Raw genomic sequence first — 18,327 nt, 5'->3', positions numbered from 1 at the left:
ACACAATTAGGACTCAGAACCCAGAGATTCAAACATGAGGCTACTTTATTCAAAAGGAAGGTTCTGGAGAGAACAGATCAAAGAGAACAAAAACCCAACCAAGAGAACAAACCCAACCATTTATCTGCTGTGACAGCGCCACTGCAGTTGGGAGGAGAACACATAATACATAACAGAGAGAAAGGATCTTAGCTCCAAGAATCAAGAAGTAGAATCAGTTTGGGTGGAGCTAAGAAACATCAAGGGGCAGAAAACACAGGTGGGAGTTGTTTATAGGCCCCCAAACAGTAGTTGTAATGTAGGGCAGAGTATAAATCAGGAAATTAGAGGCGCATGTAACAAGGGTAATACAGTGATCATGGGGGACTTTCATCTACATATAGACTGGGCAAACCAAATTTGCAGTAATAGTGTGGAGGACGAATTTCATGGAATGTATGCAAGATAGTTTTCTAGAGCAGTATATTGAGGGACCAACTAGGGAACAGGCTATTTTAGATCTAGTATTGTGCAATGAGAAAGGGTTAATTAATAACCTTGTAGTAAAGGGGCTCTTAGGGAAGAGTGACCATAATATGATAGAATTTTACATTGAGTTTGAAAGTGATTCAGTTAAATCCAAAACTAGGGTCTTAATTCTAAACAAAGCAAACTACGGAGGTATGAAGGGTGAGTTGGCTACAGTTGATTGGGAAACTACATTAAAAGGTATGATGGTATACAAGCAATGGCTAGCATTTAAAGAATTAATACATAATTTACAAAAAATATACATTCCTTTAAGGCACAAAAACGCCACAGGAAAAGTGGTCCAACCGTGGCTAACAAGAGAAGTTACAGATAGTATTAGATCAAAGGAGGAGGCTGATAATGTTGCCAAAAAGAACAGTAAGCCTGAGGATTGGGAGGATTTTAGAATTCAGCAAAGGAGGACCAAGAAATTGACAAGGAAAAGGAAAATAGAATATGAGAGTAAACTAGTGAGAGACATAAAAACAGACTGTAAAAGCTTCTATAGATATGTAAAAAGAATAAGATTAGTGAAAGTAAACGTGGGTCCCTTACAGGCTGAGACAGGAGAAATTATAATGGGGAATAAGGAAATGGCAGAGAAATTAAACAAATACTTTGGGCTCGATTTTGCCATTGGGGCGGGCTGGGGGCGTGTCAGGTGTTTTTCGAGTCCTGAACCCGACTCCAATGTGATGTGGGAAAAATGTGCGATTTTCCCCTAATTGGGCAATTGATTTCCAGCGTGTGGGAACCCTTGGCCCAATTAGTCTTCCCATCCTGAAAGTCGCCTCCAATGACATCATCAATGCTGTGATCACTTCATTCAGCCACTATGTCCAGCAGTAGGCCAAAGTATGCTCCACGGTTCGATGACGCCGCCCTGCAAGCTCTGGTGGAGGGAGCAAGAGCAATTAAGGAGGTGCTCTTCCCTTCCTCAGGGAGGAAGAAGCCTCCCCAGCAGACGAAAGCTGTGTGGATGCAAGTGGCCCAGGAGGTCAACTCTATGTCTATGTGCCGCAGAACCTGGCTGCAGTGCAGGAAGAGGTTTCATGACCTTCTGCGCACAGGAAAAGTGAGTATGACTTTCCCATCACCCTCAATCTGATCCCCAGCTCTCAGCTTTGCCAACCTCTTCCTCCATATCCCACTTGACACTGACATCCCTGCACCCTTACCCATTCCCTCTCTCTGTATGTTCACATTCACTTAACTATTCGACTATGCAGCCCTCACACTCCCTATCTCTGTGATGCTGTGACAACAACTTACAACACACAGGGAGGGCCCTTGGTCTTGCCACCTCACTCCATCTTTGTCTCCTTCTAAGCATCTATGCTATGGATTCTCTACACTCACTCCTTCATTCTCACTCAAACTCCCCTTGTGTCCCTCATTGCAGGAAAGGAGAGCCCACAATAAGAGGGAAAGAGCGAGGACAGGAGGAGGGCCACCCTCAATAGCCCAGCTCATCACTTCGGAGGAGGCGGCCCTGGAGATCATGGGAGTGGAGGAGGATGCGCAAGTGGGGGATGGACAGATGGGTGCATCAGAGCAAGCTGGTGACAGAATAGTTTTTCATCTCTCTCATTGACATTGCATGAGTCACTGATAATGATTCTGATGCTCTAACAGATTGACTTATGATCATCTGCAATATTCAATGTGCATGTAACCTTGGCCTCACATCGCTGACTCTTTCCTTTACTCCCCCACAGGACCATCGCAAGCCTCCGCCCCCTGAGATGAGGAGAAATTTCTTCACTCAGAGGGTGGTGAATCTTTGGAATTCTCTACCCCAGAGGACTGTGGAGGCTCAGTCGTTGAGTATATTCAAGACAGAGATCGACAGATTTTTGAATATTAAGGGAATCAAGGGATATGGGGATAGGGTGGGATAGTGAAGCTGAGGTAGAAGATCAGCCATGATCTTATTGAATGGCGGAGCAGGCTCGAAGGGCCAAATGGCCGACTCCTGCTCCTATTTCTTATGTTCTTATGTTCTAAATCGTGTTTGACAAATCTACAGTATTAGAGGTTTTTGAGGGTGTAACTAGCAGGGTCGATAAGGGGAACCAGTGGATGTAGTATATTTGGAATTTCAAAAGCCATTTGATAAGACGTGACACAAGAGGACATTGCACAAATTAGGGCTTGTGGGATTGATGGTAATATATAAGCATGGATTGAGGATTGGTTAACCGACAGAAAACAGAGAGTAGGGATAAACGGGTCATTTTCAGGATGGCAGGTTGCAACTAGCGAAGTGCCACTTTGGAATTCTCTACCCCAGAGGGCTGTGGACGCTCAGTCATTGAGTACATTCAAGGCTGAGATAGAGAGATTTTTGGACACTGAGGGAATCAAGGGATATGTGGATAGTGCGGTAAAGTGTAGTTGAGGTTGAAGATCAGCCATGATCTTATTGAATGAACAGGCTCGAGGGGCCGTGTGGCCGACTCCTGCTCCTAATTTTTATGTTATTTTGCTCTGCCTTTACCCAGTAAACCAAGATTGCCCACACAGTGGCTTGTGAGCCAGATGTAGTTCCCCTGGAGACTGGCAATCCGGTCATCGAAAGCCCCAGCAACTCAAACCAGCTTGCTGTTGGACTCGGTACTCGCAGGGGATTGCCCTCTTTAAAGGAGAAACCATTGTGTTTTTCCACTTTTATAAAAATCCTCCAATAATCTGCCGTTGCCTTGTCAACCTACATAACATGTGCCAGACGTCAGAGACACATCGCCATCAGTGCTCCCCGTGAGCTGCGCTTTGTTCTGCGCGGCCTGTTTCTTTTAGCGCGCGGTCCCTTTAAAATTCCGCGCTTGTGTGGTATTTACACGGTGAAGCCGGTGAGCGGCCTGTGCGGGACCTTTCCCATTTCTGCGCGGCCACACCGCTTAGAGGGAGCATTGATTGCCATGCGGAGGTGTGCAGGTGGGAATGAGCATTGTGTCTCTCTCCTTCCCTCTCTCTCTCTCTCTCCTTCCCTCTCTCTCCTTCCCTCTCTCTCTCTCTCCTTCCCTCTCTCTCTCTCTCCTTCCCTCTCTCTCTTCCCCCCAGTCGCTCCCTCTCTCTCTTCCAAGAACAACATGCCCTCAAAAAAGCCTCGGCACCGCCGGGCACCCCCAGCTAGTTTCATATATAAGGACTTGGCAGCTCCTTGAATTCCCTCCCTAAACCTCTCCACCTCACTCTCCTCCTTTGACGCTACTTAAAACTTACCTCTTTGACCAAGCCTGTCCTAATGTCTCCTTCTTTGGCTCCGTGTCCATTGTGTTTTATAACCGCTCCTGTGAAGCGCCTTGCGACGTTTTACTATGTTAAAGGCGCTATATAAATGCACGTTGTTGTTGTTACATAGAATGTACAGCACAGAAACAGGCCATTCGGCCCAACTAGTCTGTGCTGGCGTTTATGCTCCACACGAGTCTCCTCCCATTCTATCTACCTCATCTCAGCCTTTCAGCACAACTTTCGATTCCCTTTTAAGACTATGCCCCCTTGTTCTGGACTCCCCCCACCAGAGGAAATACTTTCACTCTCTTTACCCTATCAAATCCTTTAATCATTAAGTGGATAGATCTTAACAGAGAGCCAGAATCGGTGCGATGGGCCGAATGGCCTCCCTCTGCCCTGTAAAAGAAAGAAAGACTTGCATTTATAGAGCGCCTTTCACGACCACCGGACGTCCCAAAGCGCTTTACAGCCAATGAAGTACTTTTTGAAGTGTAGTCACTGTTGTAATGTAGGAAACGTGGCAGCCAATTTGTGCACAGCAAGCTCCCACAAATAGAAATGTGATAATGAGCAGATAATCTGCTTTAGTGATGTTGGTTGAGGGATAAATATTGGCCCCAGGACACTGGGATGTTTGAGGTGCAGTTACTGTTGTAATTTAGTGAAACACGACAGCCAAAATTGCGCACAGAAAGGTCCACAAACAGCAATGAGATAAAGATAAGGTCATTTGGTTTAATGATGTTGGTTGAGGGATAAATATTGTCCGGAACACTTCAAATAGAACCATGGGAACTTTTACAGGGCGTTGGATTAAAGTCTCATCTGAAGAAACAGCACCTCTGACAGTGCAGCACTCCCTCAGTTCTGGCCCTGAAGTGTCAGCCTCGACTATGTGCTCAAGTCTCGGGAGTGGGACTTGAACCCACGACCTTCTCACCGAGAGAGCGAGAGTGTTGCCACTGAGCCAAGGATGACCCTTTACCAATTGAAAGAAAGAAAAAACTTGCATTTCTATAGCGCCTTTCACGACCTCAGGACGTCCCAAAGTGCTTTACAGCCAATGAAGTACTATTTTGAAGTGTAGTCACTGTTTTAATGTAGGAAACACGGCAGCCAATTTGCGCACAGCAAGCTCCCACACACAGCAACGTGATAATGACCGGAGAATCTGTTTTTTCTTAGATGTTGGTTGAGGGATAAATATTGGCCAGGACACCGGGGAGAACTCCCCCCTGCTCTTCTTCAAAATAGTGCCGTGGGATCTTTTATGTCCACCTGAGAGAGCAGACGTGGCCTCGGTTTAACGTCTCATCCGAAAGACGGTTCCTCCGACAATGTAGCACTTCCTCGGTACTGTACTGGAGCGTCAGCCTGTAAAATGTACTTGTCTAGTTACCTGTTGAAAGCATCTAAGTTCCACATTCTCACCACTCTCTGGGTGAAGAAGTCTCTCCTTATTTTCCTATTGGAATTATTAGAGACTATGGGCTGGATTTTGTCAATGGTGATGTGATGGAGGCGGGACTCCCACTTTTTGGGTTGTAGTCCCGCCTCCATCGACTTGTGGCCAACCCACGCTACTTTCCCTTGATTGACCTTGTTAAGCCCGCCCAGCGGGCTCAGCAGGGCAATTAAGGGACACCTGGTTACTGGTGACGTCAGTGATTGACATTTCATCTGTCAAGAGCTTTTGACAGATGAAAAATCAGCATTTGACAGCTCTGTGAAGCTGTCAAACACTGACAATCTGTCTTCTAACTTGAGTCCTTCTACTCAGACTCAGTTAGAGATCTCTCCAGACCAGAAAGCAGAGGCTGCAGCTTTTGACAGTTCAGCGGCCCTTCTGCTTTCTGTGCCGGTGAGCTGAGGGACTCCTGAGAACTGAAGGAAGGAAGCCTGCAGGAGAAAGTAAAAGTAAGTAAAACTTATTAAAACACTTTACACTTACCTCACACACTTACCTCTGCACACATGCACCCATCACTCGCCTGCACAACGGACATCTCGACCCCTCCAACCCCTTCAGACCAACGCTCCGCCTCGCTAACTTGGCGTGGTTTGGAGCCATCGGACAGCCCACACTTCAGGGCTAAAAATAGGGATTAGGCTAAAAACTGCCTGTTAACTACCTGTTAACAGGCAGTTAATTGGCACTAATCCCCTTCCCGCCTTGGGGAGGCGGCTCCCAGCACAGGTCGGATACCCGCCTCCTGGGACATTGGCACGGAGGCGGGTTGGGGGCGGGATGGGTTCCTGCCCCTCGGTTCTGCAATTTTCCCACCACTCCTGCCTCCGAACCCGCCTCCCCGGGGCTTGGAAATTCGAGCCCTATCTTATAGTTATGGCCCTTAGTGTTGGACCCTCCTCTGTAGAGCAGCAGTTCCTCCTTCAAAGACCTGGCCCGCATACCAAGGGGAGAGGATTCATTCCTGCCTTACAACTAACAGTTAAGCGAAACGATGGAGTATCCTGCTTGTTTTAGCTGGTTGTTTTTACTTCCCTTTAGATGTCGATCTGTCGATGCGAAGGAGAGACGCTTCCTGTTTATGTCAGAGATTCGGACTCTGTTAAGACATCAAAGAGCTGGCAACACCCAACGCCACCTTGGGGAGAGCTATTTAGATGAGACAGTTCTTGGGGCCTGATTTCCAGCTTTGCTGCAAAGTAATTCGCCATGAGTCACTCAGATATATTTGAATTGACGAATGACGTGAGGCAATTTCCGTCTGAAGAATTTCACCAGTTTATCCCGCGTGTCCCCGTTAGCCCCACACATCCCGCAGCATCCCAGCTTCAACGCCGAGTTGAGTTAGAAACATAGCATTTTACAGGGCAGAGGGAGGCCATTCGACCCACTGCGACTGTTCTGGCTCTCTGAAAGATCCATCCACTTTATCATTAAAGGATTCGATAGGGTAGAGAGGGAGAAACTATTTTCTTTGGTGGGGGTGGCGGGGGGGAGTCCAGAACAAGGGGGCATAACCTTAAAATTAGAGCCAGGCCATTCAGGGGTGATGTCAGGAAGCACTTTGACGTAAGAAAACTACTAGGCACTTGGTCTAAGCGTTAAACAAAACTTTAATCAACTGTTTTACAACATGGTGGTCTAGTTGTGTCCTTCACTAGTTCCTGTTAAGAATGTCCTGCACAAGCTGGGCCCGTGCCCGAGTATTTATACTCTCCCTGGACAGCGCCACCCGCAGGCCGCTCAGTATTATTTCATAAGCCTTTCTTTCATGAATGACTGATTCATGTCAGCGTCTATGAGGAGACCTCAAGTGTTGAGAGGATGGGAAGGAGAGTGTCCAAATTATATATTTTTAGGTACTAAGCCACAGATCTGGAAATTGACCCATGAAGTCATAGAATCATAGCCATGCGGACAGTGTCAGGGAGGCTCAAGTCCACTCCCACTGAGTGGCTCCCGGTGCTGTCCCACGTTGCCCCGCCCACCATTCGTCGCGACGCCTCCAAGCTCCGTGAGATGGAAAAAGTCATGAGCAACATCGACCTTCCCATTCACCAGGACTTGAAAAACTCACCACGAAAGCGCTAAAAATCGCTCCAGCCATTCTGGGAAATGGCAGCCAATATTCACGCAGCTGGTATCGACCCGCTATCCAGATGGACGGAATCGTGGGATGCACGGCAACATAAAGAACCAACACCTCATCACTGACCCCTGGTCCCTGGCTTTGACCACGCTCGGAGACAGTGGTCAGCGCTCAGCCCAATCCGCACAGGGCACGGACGATGCGGCCGCCTGCTCCACCAGTGGGAGAGGAGGGACGATCCGAAGTGCGACTGTGGCCAGGAGTCCCAGACCATGGAACACATCACATCGACCTGCCCACTGAGATCTGTTGCGGGAGGCACCTCATTTCTCCACTCGGCATCTCAGGAGGCCATCGGATGGAGAGCCAAACTAGACATCCATTATAAGCTTTTCCCGTCATACGAAACAACAATAGAATGATACAGCACAGAAGGAGGCCATTCGGCCCATCGTGCCTTTGAAAGAGCTCTCCAATTATTCCCACTCCCCCCGTTCTTTCCCCATAGCCCTGAAAATGTTTTCTTTTCAAGTATTTATCCAATTTCCCTTTTGAAAGTTACTATTGAATCTGCTTCTACCGCCCTTTCAGATCATAATAACTCGCTGCATAAAAAAAATGTCTCCTCATCTCGCCCCTGGCTCCTTTGCTGATCACCTTCAGTCTGTGTCCTTTGATTGCTGACCCTCCTGCCAGGGGCAATTATATCTTTAATCTTGGCACAGATGAGATTCTTCTTGTTAATGCTTCACTGTCAGTGTGAGCACTGGACGGAAAATCAAAGCTTATCCAATCTATTAGACAACGAGATTGCAATTGTGAAATCAACTGAACCATAAAAATGAGCTGCAGTAAACCGTGTTGAAAAGTGAGAGTCACGGATCTAAAAGCCAGAGTTTGCTCCGGCCCGAAGCTTGCTGGACTGCGAATGTTGAATTGTCAAACACCTCATACGGGTCGCCAACTCTGATTGGACGTATTCCTGGAGGTTTCATCACATGACCTCCCGCCTCCAACTGCCCCACCCCTCCCCGCTCTCCCGCCATTGGTCGCCCGACACGCCCAACCTCGCGGTGCCCCACCTCCCCACAGCCAATCGGAAAGCGAGCAGACTCTTCCGCTACCCGATTGGACGATCCTTTACCAGCAGTCAAAAAGTATTTTTTCCCCCATCTCCAATGTTTTTATAATGAAATAAGCAAAAGTGTTGAAAGAAAATGAAATTTTTTTTATTGAGCGCTCCTTAGATTTATCTCCCAGGTTCCTCGCAGCAGCGTCCCGGAGATTAATCTTCAATTCCTGGGGACTCCGGGGCGATCGTGGAGGGTTGCACCAGTCCAGGGTATCGTGACCAGAGTGTTCCAATCCATTCACATTTGGCCGTGAGTCAGAGGAGAGGTGAATAGGGGGAGTGGGAGACAACTTCGGAATCGCCAATTGGGGACTATGAATGAGTTTGACTTATTCATGAAAACTGTGGCTACCAGAGCAGGTCAGAGGCTGGGTATTCTGTGGCGAGTGACTCACCTCCTGACTCCCCAAAGCCTTTCCACCATCTACAAGGCACAGGCCAGGAGTGTGATGGAATACTCTCCACTTGCCTGGATGAGTGCAGCTCCAACAAGAAGCCTGACATCATCCAGGACAAAGCAGCCCGCTTGATCAGCACCCCATCCACCACCTTAAACATTCACTCCCTCCGCCACCGACGCACCGTGGCTGCAGTGTGTACCATCTACAAGATGCACTGCAGCAACTCACCAAGGTTTCTTTAGCAGCACCTCCCAAACCCGCGACCTCTTCCACCTAGAAGGACAAGGGCAGCAGACGCATGGGAACACCACCACCTCCAAGTTCCCCTCCAAGTCACGCACCATCCTGACTTAGAAGTATATCGGCCGTTCCTTCATCATTGCCGAGTCAAAATCCTGGAACTCCCTCCCTAACAGCACTGTGGGAGCACCTTCACCACACGGACTGCAGCAGTTCAAGAAGGTGGCTCACCACCTCCTTCTCAAGGGGCAACTAGGGATGGGCAATAAATGCTGGCCTTGCCACCGACACCCACATCCCATAAAGGAATTTAAAAAAAATCATGCCCTTGGCCGCTTCCCTTCCCTTCCCTTCCACTTCCTGCACTGTCTAACCATTCCTCCTGTGAAGTGCCCCTGGCCATTATCTCATCAAGTTGCTCAACCTCCCTCTGTCATTGTAACTGTCGACATGTACAGAAATTGTGGGGATGGGAGACGCGTGGTTTCTTAGAGTATCCATCGCACAAGATAAATAAAGGCTGCTTCCTCCACCAAGCGCATAGCTTGCCCCGCTCCAGTACTCTGTCCCCTTTGAAATGGCAGGCATTCAGCTTAAAGCATAGATGCACACAATGTGCAGTGGTGTAGTGCTTATGTTACTGGACTAATAATCCAGTGAATGAGATTTCAGATTGCACCAGGGGCAGTTTGAGAATTTTGAATTACCGTTAAAAACAATCTGGAAAAAAAAAGCTGGTGTCAGTAAAAGTGACCGTGAAACTGTCGAATTTTGGTAAAAACCCAACTGGTTCACTGATGTCCTTTAGAGAAGGAAAACTTAAGCAATCTACCCTCTATGTGACTGCAGTCCCACACCAATCTGGTTGACTCTGAACTGCCCTCTGATGTGGCTCAGCAAGACACTCAGTTGTGTCTAACCACCTTCTCTGGGCAAGTAGGGGTGGACAATAAATGCCAGCCTTGCTAGCAACAACCAATAAAAAACAGCACCTGAGATTGTCCAAGGCTTGTCCACTATCCTTTTTAAAAATTTGTTCTTGGGATGTGGGCAGCGGCTGGCAAGGCGAACATTTATTGCCCATCGGTCTTCTAAAACCCCTCTCCGCTGTCTCCTCCACCCAGGTGGTGGTGAGCCTCCTTCTTGAACTGCAGCAGTCTGTATGGTAATAGTGGCCACGGGATCTAAGTCCACCTGAGAAAGAAGATATGGCCTCGGTTTAACATCTCATCTGAAGGACAACACTTCTGACAGTGCGGCGCTCCCTCCGTACTGCCCCTCCGACAGTGCGGCGCTCCCTCAGTACTGCCCCTCCGACAGTGCGGCGCTCCCTCAGTACTGCCCCTCCGACAGTGCGGCGCTCCCTCAGTACTGCCCCTCCGACAGTGCGGCGCTCCCTCAGTACTGCCCCTCCGACAGTGCGGCGCTCCCTCAGTACTGCCCCTCCGACAGTGCGGCGCTCCCTCAGTACTGCCCCTCCGACAGTGCGGCGCTCCCTCAGTACTGCCCCTCCAACAGTGCGGCGCTCCCTCAGTACTGCCCCTCCAACAGTGCAGCGCTCCCTCAGTACTGCCCCTCTGACATTGCGACGTTCCCTCAGTACTGCCCCTCCGACAGTGCGGCGCTCCCTCAGTACTGCCCCTCCGACAGTGCAGCGCTCCCTCAGTACTGCCCCTCCGACAGTGCAGCGCTCCCTCAGCACTGCCCCTCCGACAGTGCAGCGCTCCCTCAGTACTGCCCCTCCGACAGTGCGGCGCTCCCTCAGTACTGCCCCTCCGACAGTGCAGCACTCCCTCAGTACTGCCCCTCCGACAGTGCGGCGCTCCCTCAGTACTGCCCCTCCAACAGTGCAGCGCTCCCTCAGTACTGCCCCTCCAACAGTGCAGCGCTCCCTCAGTACTGCCCCTCCGACATTGCGACATTCCCTCAGTACTGCCCCTCCGACAGTGCGACATTCCCTCAGTACTGACCCTCCGACAGTGCGACATTCCCTCAGTACTGCCCCTCCGACAGTGCGGCATTCCCTCAGTACCGCACTGAAAGTGCCAGTCTAGATTTTTGTGCTCAACTCTTTGGATTGGGTCTATGAACCCACGACCTTCTGACTCAGAGGCGAGAGTGAAACCCACTGAGCCGCGGTTGACACATAAACACATGTGATGGCTGTGTGGAGTTTTACGTGGCATAGGATGTGGCTGCATGGTTCTGTATGAGGCGGTTGTGTTGTTTGTGTATCAGGGGCCCCATCTGGAGTATTGCGTACAGTCCTGGTCACTTACTCACAGGAACGCGATTATTGCTGTTGAGAAGGGACAGGGGGGTAAACAGGATGGTTCGGGGTGTGAGGAATTTAAGTCCTGTTGGATCCTATTACACAACTGATACAAAATTATTGAACTTTACAAACTTTTTATTAACAAACTCTTGCTAAAAGTTACAAGCACTGGGTAAAAACAAAGAACGTCTTAACAACAGGGTGTTTACGACGTGGCAGCTACACTGGCCAGGCCCACCCTAAATAAAATGTTAATAACATTATTACAAACACACTTTCCTCTTGGGACAGGCGCACATGTGAAAGCCCTGTCGCTGATTGCTTCAAGATTTTTTGAAGTCACTTTTAAAAATAGTTTTATTCCACACGCCAAAAAAAGTTATAATAGAATCCTTTGTCCACACAGGGGAATAAACCTTTACATACAGTGTTTCACATCGAACATTAAAAATAAAACTTAAAAAAATTAAAATGCAACTAAACACTCAGAGGGCTTTGAACAAAGTTCTCAAGAACGATTCGACCTGAGTTTCCATGGTTGCAGCATGACAGAGGCACACCTTGATGCCACAAAACAACAGTCCTGATTGGCTGGGAATGCCTTGAGGCTTTGTACTGGAGAGCAGTGACCGGTGAACCGCACAACTTCTAGACTTCCTTTTGGCTGCTGGATTATTGCCTATTGAATCGTATCTTGCAGTTACTCGATCCTAAGTATATACCGGTTGCTAAAGCTCCTTGTAACGCCACAGCTATTTCAGTGATGAGAGCTACAGAGAGTCAAAACTGTAGATACAAACATGCAGTGGGCTTAGAGAGTCAGAAAGGTGGCCACCAATCTGGTTTTGCCCGAATCCCATCCCACTCCAATCCCGCCCCTACTCCAATCCCACCCCTACTCCAATCCCACCCCTACTCCGATCCCACGGGGATTTTAATTCCCTCCCGTCAGCAGTGGGGTATGGTAGCATAGTGGTTATGTTACTGGACTAGTAAGTCTAGAGGCCTGGACTAATGATCTGTGGGATATGAGTACAAATCCCACCATGACTGCTGGGGAATTCAGTTAATTACATTTAAAAAAAATCTGAAATACAAAACTAGTATCAGTAATGGTGGCTATGAAACTACTGGATTGTTGTAAAAACCCATTTGGTTCACTAATACCCTGTTAGGGAAGGCAATCTGCTGTCCTTACCCAGTCTGACCTATGTGTGACTCCAGACCCCCAGCAATGTGGTTGACTCTTAACTGCCCTCTGAAATGGCCCAGCAAGTCACTCAGTTGTATAACGTGGCTCACCACCACCTTCTCAAGGGCAATTAGCAATGGGCAATAAATGCTGGCCTTGTCAGCAATGCCCACATCCCATGAACGAATAAATTAAAAAAAGTGACATCATTCCCGCCGGCTTTGGGCAGCAGTCAGTCTCGGGGGCCTTCAAATAAGGCCCAGGGGATTAAAATCTTCCAGGCCTTGCATTCTGGGGTGTAGGGCAGACGGTCTGTTCCCCTGATTCCTGCCTTAGTTAAAATCAAGCCTGAATGAAACTGTGGATTGGAAGAGTATCAATGGGCAGACAGCTGTTGGAGTTTCCATGTGTGTTTTCTTGGCATCTAAGACCAGAGTGGCTACAACAGCTGATTATACTACAGTGCAACCATATGTGACACGTCAATATAAGATAAATGGTTCAACACATTGGCTACCCTCTGGGTAACTAGAAATCCACAGTGAACATTTGAAATATTTTATTATAGATTGAGTAGCTTGGGCCTATACTCTCTGTAGTTGAGAAGAATGAGAGGTGATCTCATTGAAACATGTAAGATTCTGAGGGGGATTGACAGGGTAGATGCTAAGAGGCTGTTTCCCCTGGCTGGAGAGTCTAGAACTAGGGGGTCAGTCTCAGGATAAGGGGTCGGCTATTTAGGACCGAGATGAGAAGGAATTTCTTCACTCAGAGGGTTGTGAATCTTTGGAATTCTCTGCCCCAGAGGGCTGTGGAGGCTCAATCGTTGAGTATATTCAAGGCTGAGATCGATAGATTTTTGGGCTCTAGGGGAATCAAGGGTTAGGGCGGGAAAGTGGAGTTGAGGTCGATGATCAGCCATGATCTTATTGAACGGTGGAGCAGGCTCGAGGGGCCGAGGGGCCGAGGGGCCGAGGGGCCGACTCCTGCTCCTAATTCTCATGTTCTTATAAAGGGAGTTTCGTTAAAACAGAGTTCATTCTAACAAATCTTATGCTCCCTTGCTCTCTTTTTTTGCATTTAGAGGCCTTGTTCCCATTTGACCAATTTGGCAGCGGGTTTACGAGGCCAGATAAGATAATCACTAATAAATCCAATAGGGAATTCAGGAGAAATTTCTTTACCCAGAGAGTGGTGAGAATGTGGAACTCGCTGCCACAGGGAGTGGTTGAGGCGAAGAGTGTAGATACATTTAAGGGGAGGCTAGATAAACATATGAGGGAGAAAGGAATAGGAGGATATGGTGATGGGGTGCGATGGAGAGGGGTGGGAGGAGGCTCGTGTGGAGTGTAAACACCGGCACAGACCAGTTGGGCCGAATGGCCTCTGACTGTGCTGTACATTCGATGTAAATTCTATGTTAGCGCCCCTCAGTGCAGCAGCTAAGAAGCCTCCTGCCACTGACTCGATCTCTGATTTTCCCCTCGTGCGGTCCCTGTGGGAATAGCACAAAACATCCACACGGATCCCTTCCCTTCTCTCTGGAACAGCCCTGCTGGGACTGAAGGCGAAATCAAGATGACATATACCTGTTGCTATGGGAACAGTAGCACAGTGGTTACGTTACTGGGCGAGTAATCCAGAGGCCTGGACTAATGATCTGGGTAGACCGGAGTTCAAATCCCAGCACGGCAGCTGGGGAATTTAAATTCAGTTAATTAAATAAACCTGGAATAAAAAAGCTAGTATCGGCAATGGTGACCATGAAACTATCGGATTGTCGTAAAAACCCATCTGGTTCACTAATGTCCTTTAGGGAAGGAAATCTGCCGCCCTTACCCGGTCTGGCCGATATGTGACTCCAGACCCACAACCGAGCGAGACACTCAGTTGTACCAAAACCACTACAAAGAAGACGGACTGCAGCGGTTCATAGAAGGCGGCACACCACCACCTTCTCGAGGGCAATTAGGGATGGGCAATAAATGCTGGCCTTGCCAGCGACGCCCATGTCCCATGAATATATTTAAAAAAAAACTTCTGGCCCCACCATGCTGTGGTGCAGGACATTGATACATTGAGTAATGGAACCACACCAGGGGCTTCTCTGCACGCAATGAAACTGGTCTCTTTGGTATTGCAAGCCAAAATTAATGTGCAATGCACTAGAGAGTAAAACCTGTCAGCTGACCTATTGTTTTTAGAATGGTGACTATTTTGGTCCTTCAGAAATGCGTGTTACAATGAGGTGCTAGGCAAGGGTAGTAAGGGTTACGGAACCAAGGCAGGTAGATGGTCTCCTACCTAACGGCGCTGTGGGAGCACCTTCACCACACGGACTGCAGCGGCTCAAGAAGGCGGCTCACCACCACCTTCTCGTGGGCAACTAGGAACGGGCAATAAATGCTGGCCTTGCCAGCGACGCCCACATCCCATAAACGAATTTAAAAAAAAGATGGAGTTAAGATACAAATCAGCCTGGATCTAATTGAATTGTGGAACAGGTTTGAATGGCCTCCTCCTGTTCCTATGTTCCTAGATATTTTTGTTAAACAAGGGCATTAAGGGTTATGGGAACCAAGGCAGGCAGATGGAGTGAAGATACAGATCAACCAGGATCTAATTGAATGGTGGAAAAGGTTTGAGGGGCTGAATGGCCTCCTCCTGTTCCTATGTTCCTAGATATTTTTGTTAGACCAGGGTATTAAGGGTCACGGAACCAAGGCAGGTAGAGGGAGTTAAGTTACAGATCAGTCATGATCTAATTGAATGGTGGAACAGGTTTGAAGGGCTGAATGGCCTCCTCCTGTTCCTATGTTCCTAGGTTGTACCTACTAATGATCCAGTTAAACTTTAATAGCTTCCACTCCCTCCCTCCATCTACCCCCCAAAAAAACACATCCCTCTCTTGTCTTAAAAATCCAAGATCTCCTTGTGTGGCTCCGATCCGTAGAGTTCAGCCAACATTTGAAACCTGGGACCCCAGTCATTCAGGAAGTCATAATCCTGGTCGGAGTCGATGGAGGAGACATCCAGGGAGCTCAGCGAATCGGCGACCGAATCGGAACCCTCATAGCCGTAGACGTGGAGCGTGTCGTAGGGCAGGCCATCTCTGTCGCCGTCCGCTTCATCCTTCTTCATCTTGACCACCGTCCCCATGTCGTTATTGGGCTTCCTGACCTGGGCGTAGACCGGGGCGAGGTCAGCAGCTTTCACCGGCCGCGGCCTCTTTGCCCGGAGAGAGTTCAACACGGTGATGTCGAAGCTGTTGGTGTCCATCTCTCCGCCCCCCTCTTCGTCGTACCTCACTAGCTGCTCTCGGATCTCGCCTGGGGCCTTCACCAGTCCCGCAAAGGCATTCTTCTTCTGCATCTTCTGATGGACAATCAGCACCGCCAGGGCTGAGATTAAAAAAGGAAAAAAAGAAACGCATTTTGGAAGGAAGAACGAGCAGAGGCAATATACAACAACTTGCATTGCTATAAACGCCTTTTAACGCAGTAAAACGCCCCACGATGCTCCACAGGGAGCGATTATCAAACAAAATTAGATGCCGAGCCACATAAAGAGATCTTAGGACAGGTGAGCAAAAGCTTGGTCAAAGAGGTAGTGACATGAATCTTGTCATTCATGGGAAGTGACTTATGAAATAATACTGGGCGGCCTGCTGGTGGCGCTGTCCAGGGAGAGTATAAATACCCGGGCATGGGCCCAGCTTGCTCAGGACATTCTTTAACAGGAACTAGTGAAGGACACAACTAGATCTCCATGTTGAAAAACAGTTGATTAAAGCCTTGTTTAATACTCAGGCCAAGTGCCTAGTAGTTTTCTTATGTCAGGTAGGTTTCAAGGAGCGTCTTAAAGGAGGACCAAAAAGGAGACCTACACATGGAGGCAGAGGGCATGGCTGAGGTACTAAGTGAGTACTTTGCATCTGTCTTCACCAAGGAAGAAGATGCTGCCAAAGTCATGGTGAAAGAGGAGGTAGAGGAGATACTGGATGAAATAAAAATTGACAAAGAGGAGGTACGAGAAAGGCTGGCTGTACTTAAAGTTGATAAGTCACCAGGAATGGATGGGATGCATCCTAGGATGCTGAGGGAGGTTAAGGAGGAAATCACAGAGGTACTGGCCATAATCTTCCAATCCTCCTTAGATACGGGTGTGGTGCCTGAGGACTGGACAATTGCAAATGTTACACCCTTGTTCAAAAAAGGGTGTAAGGATAAACCCAGCAACCGCAGGATAGTCAGTTTAACCTTGATAATGGAGAAGCTTTTAGAAACGATAATCCGGGCAAAATTAACAGTCACTTGGACAAGTGTGGATTAATTAAGGGAAGCCAGCACGGATTTATAAAAGGCAAATTGTGTTTAACTAACTTGATCGAGTTTTTTGATGAGGTAACAGAGAGGGTTGATGAGGGCAATGCGGTGGACGTGGTGTACATGGATTTCCAAAAGGCGTTCGACAAAGTGCCACATAATAGGTTTGCCAGCAAAGTTGAAGCCCATGGAATAAAAGGGACAGTGGCAGCATGGATACGGAATTGGCTAAGTGACAGGAAACAGAGAGTAGTGGTGAACGGTTGTTTTTCAGACTGGAGGAAGGTGTACAGTGGTGTTCCCCAGGGTTCGGTTCTAGGACCACTGCTTTTCTTGATATATATTAATGACTTGGACTTGGGAGTACAGGGCACAATTTCAAAATTTGCAGATGACACAAAACTTGGAAGTATAGTGAACAGTGAGGAGGATAGTGATAGACTTCAAGAGGACATAGACAGGCTGGTGAAATGGGTGGACACGTGGCAGATGAAATTTAATTCAGAAAAGTGCAAAGTGATACATTTTGGTAGAAAGGAGGGTGCATGAACAGAGAGACCTGGGGGTATATGTGCACAAATCGTTGAAGGTGGCAGGGCAGGTTGAGAAAGTGACCTCAACTGGAGTATTGTGTCCAATTCTGGGCACCACACTTTAGGAAGGATGTGAAGGCCTTAGACAGGGTGCAGAAAAGATTTATGAGACTTATTCCAGGGATGAGGGACTTCAGTTACATGGAGAGACTGGAGAAGCTGGGGTCGTTCTCCTTCGAGCAGTGAAGATTGAGAGGAGATTTGATAGAGGTGTTCAAAATCATGAGTGGTCTAGACAGAGTAGATAGAGAGAAACTGTTCCCATTGGCGGAAGGGTCGCGAACCAGAGGACACAGATATAAGATGATTGGCAAAAGAACCAAAGGCGACATGAGGAAAAACTATTTTACGCAGCGAGTGGTTAGGATCTGGAATGCACTGCCTGAGAAGGTGGTGGAGGCAGACTCAATCATGGCTTTCAAAAGGGAATTGGATAAATACCTGAGGGGAAAAAATGTGCAGGGCTACGGGGAAAGGGCGGGGGAGTGGGACTAGCTGAAGTGCTCTTGCAGAGAGCTGGCACGGGCTCAACGGGCCGAATGGCCTCCTTCTGTGCTGTAACCATTCTATGATTCTATGATGATTCACCCAAACCAATGGCTCATCAGACAGGACTTAACATCTCAATCAAGGCTGACAATTGGTGCCAAAATCTGATAAACATGCAATGAGATGAATGATCATGAAAGCTGTTTTTGGCGGTGTTGGTTGAGAGAGAAGTGTTGGCCAGGACACCGGGAGAACTCCTGACCTTCTTCGAGTGTTGCTAAGGAATTTTTAACATGCACCTGAACAGGCAGATATGGCCTTGATTTAATGTTTCATTCAAAGGGTTTCACCTCCTACAATGTAGCACTCCCAC

The 18,327-nt window shown here is 48.2% G+C and overlaps 1 protein-coding gene across 2 annotated transcripts in view; it reads right to left on the bottom strand.

Annotated features, from left to right (window-relative positions):
- Nucleotides 1–11,469: 11,469 nt before the first annotated feature.
- The window catches only part of LOC147116727 (cadherin-5-like), a 97,598-nt gene continuing 90,740 nt past the window's right edge, over nt 11,470–18,327 (bottom strand). For both annotated transcript variants that reach the window (XM_085991849.1, XM_085991850.1), the window contains one exon: nt 11,470–15,948. In XM_085991849.1, coding sequence (XP_085847975.1) covers nt 15,461–15,948 — 488 coding nt within the window. In that variant the 3' untranslated portion in view covers nt 11,470–15,460. The remainder of the gene's footprint in view (nt 15,949–18,327) is intronic.

This window comes from Somniosus microcephalus, chromosome 6 (genome assembly GCF_052327205.1).
Source record: "Somniosus microcephalus isolate GS21.2 chromosome 6, FLI_Smic_1.0, whole genome shotgun sequence".
NCBI classification, from domain to species: domain Eukaryota; kingdom Metazoa; phylum Chordata; class Chondrichthyes; order Squaliformes; family Somniosidae; genus Somniosus; species Somniosus microcephalus.
This window is presented reverse-complemented; position numbering and strand designations above follow the sequence as displayed.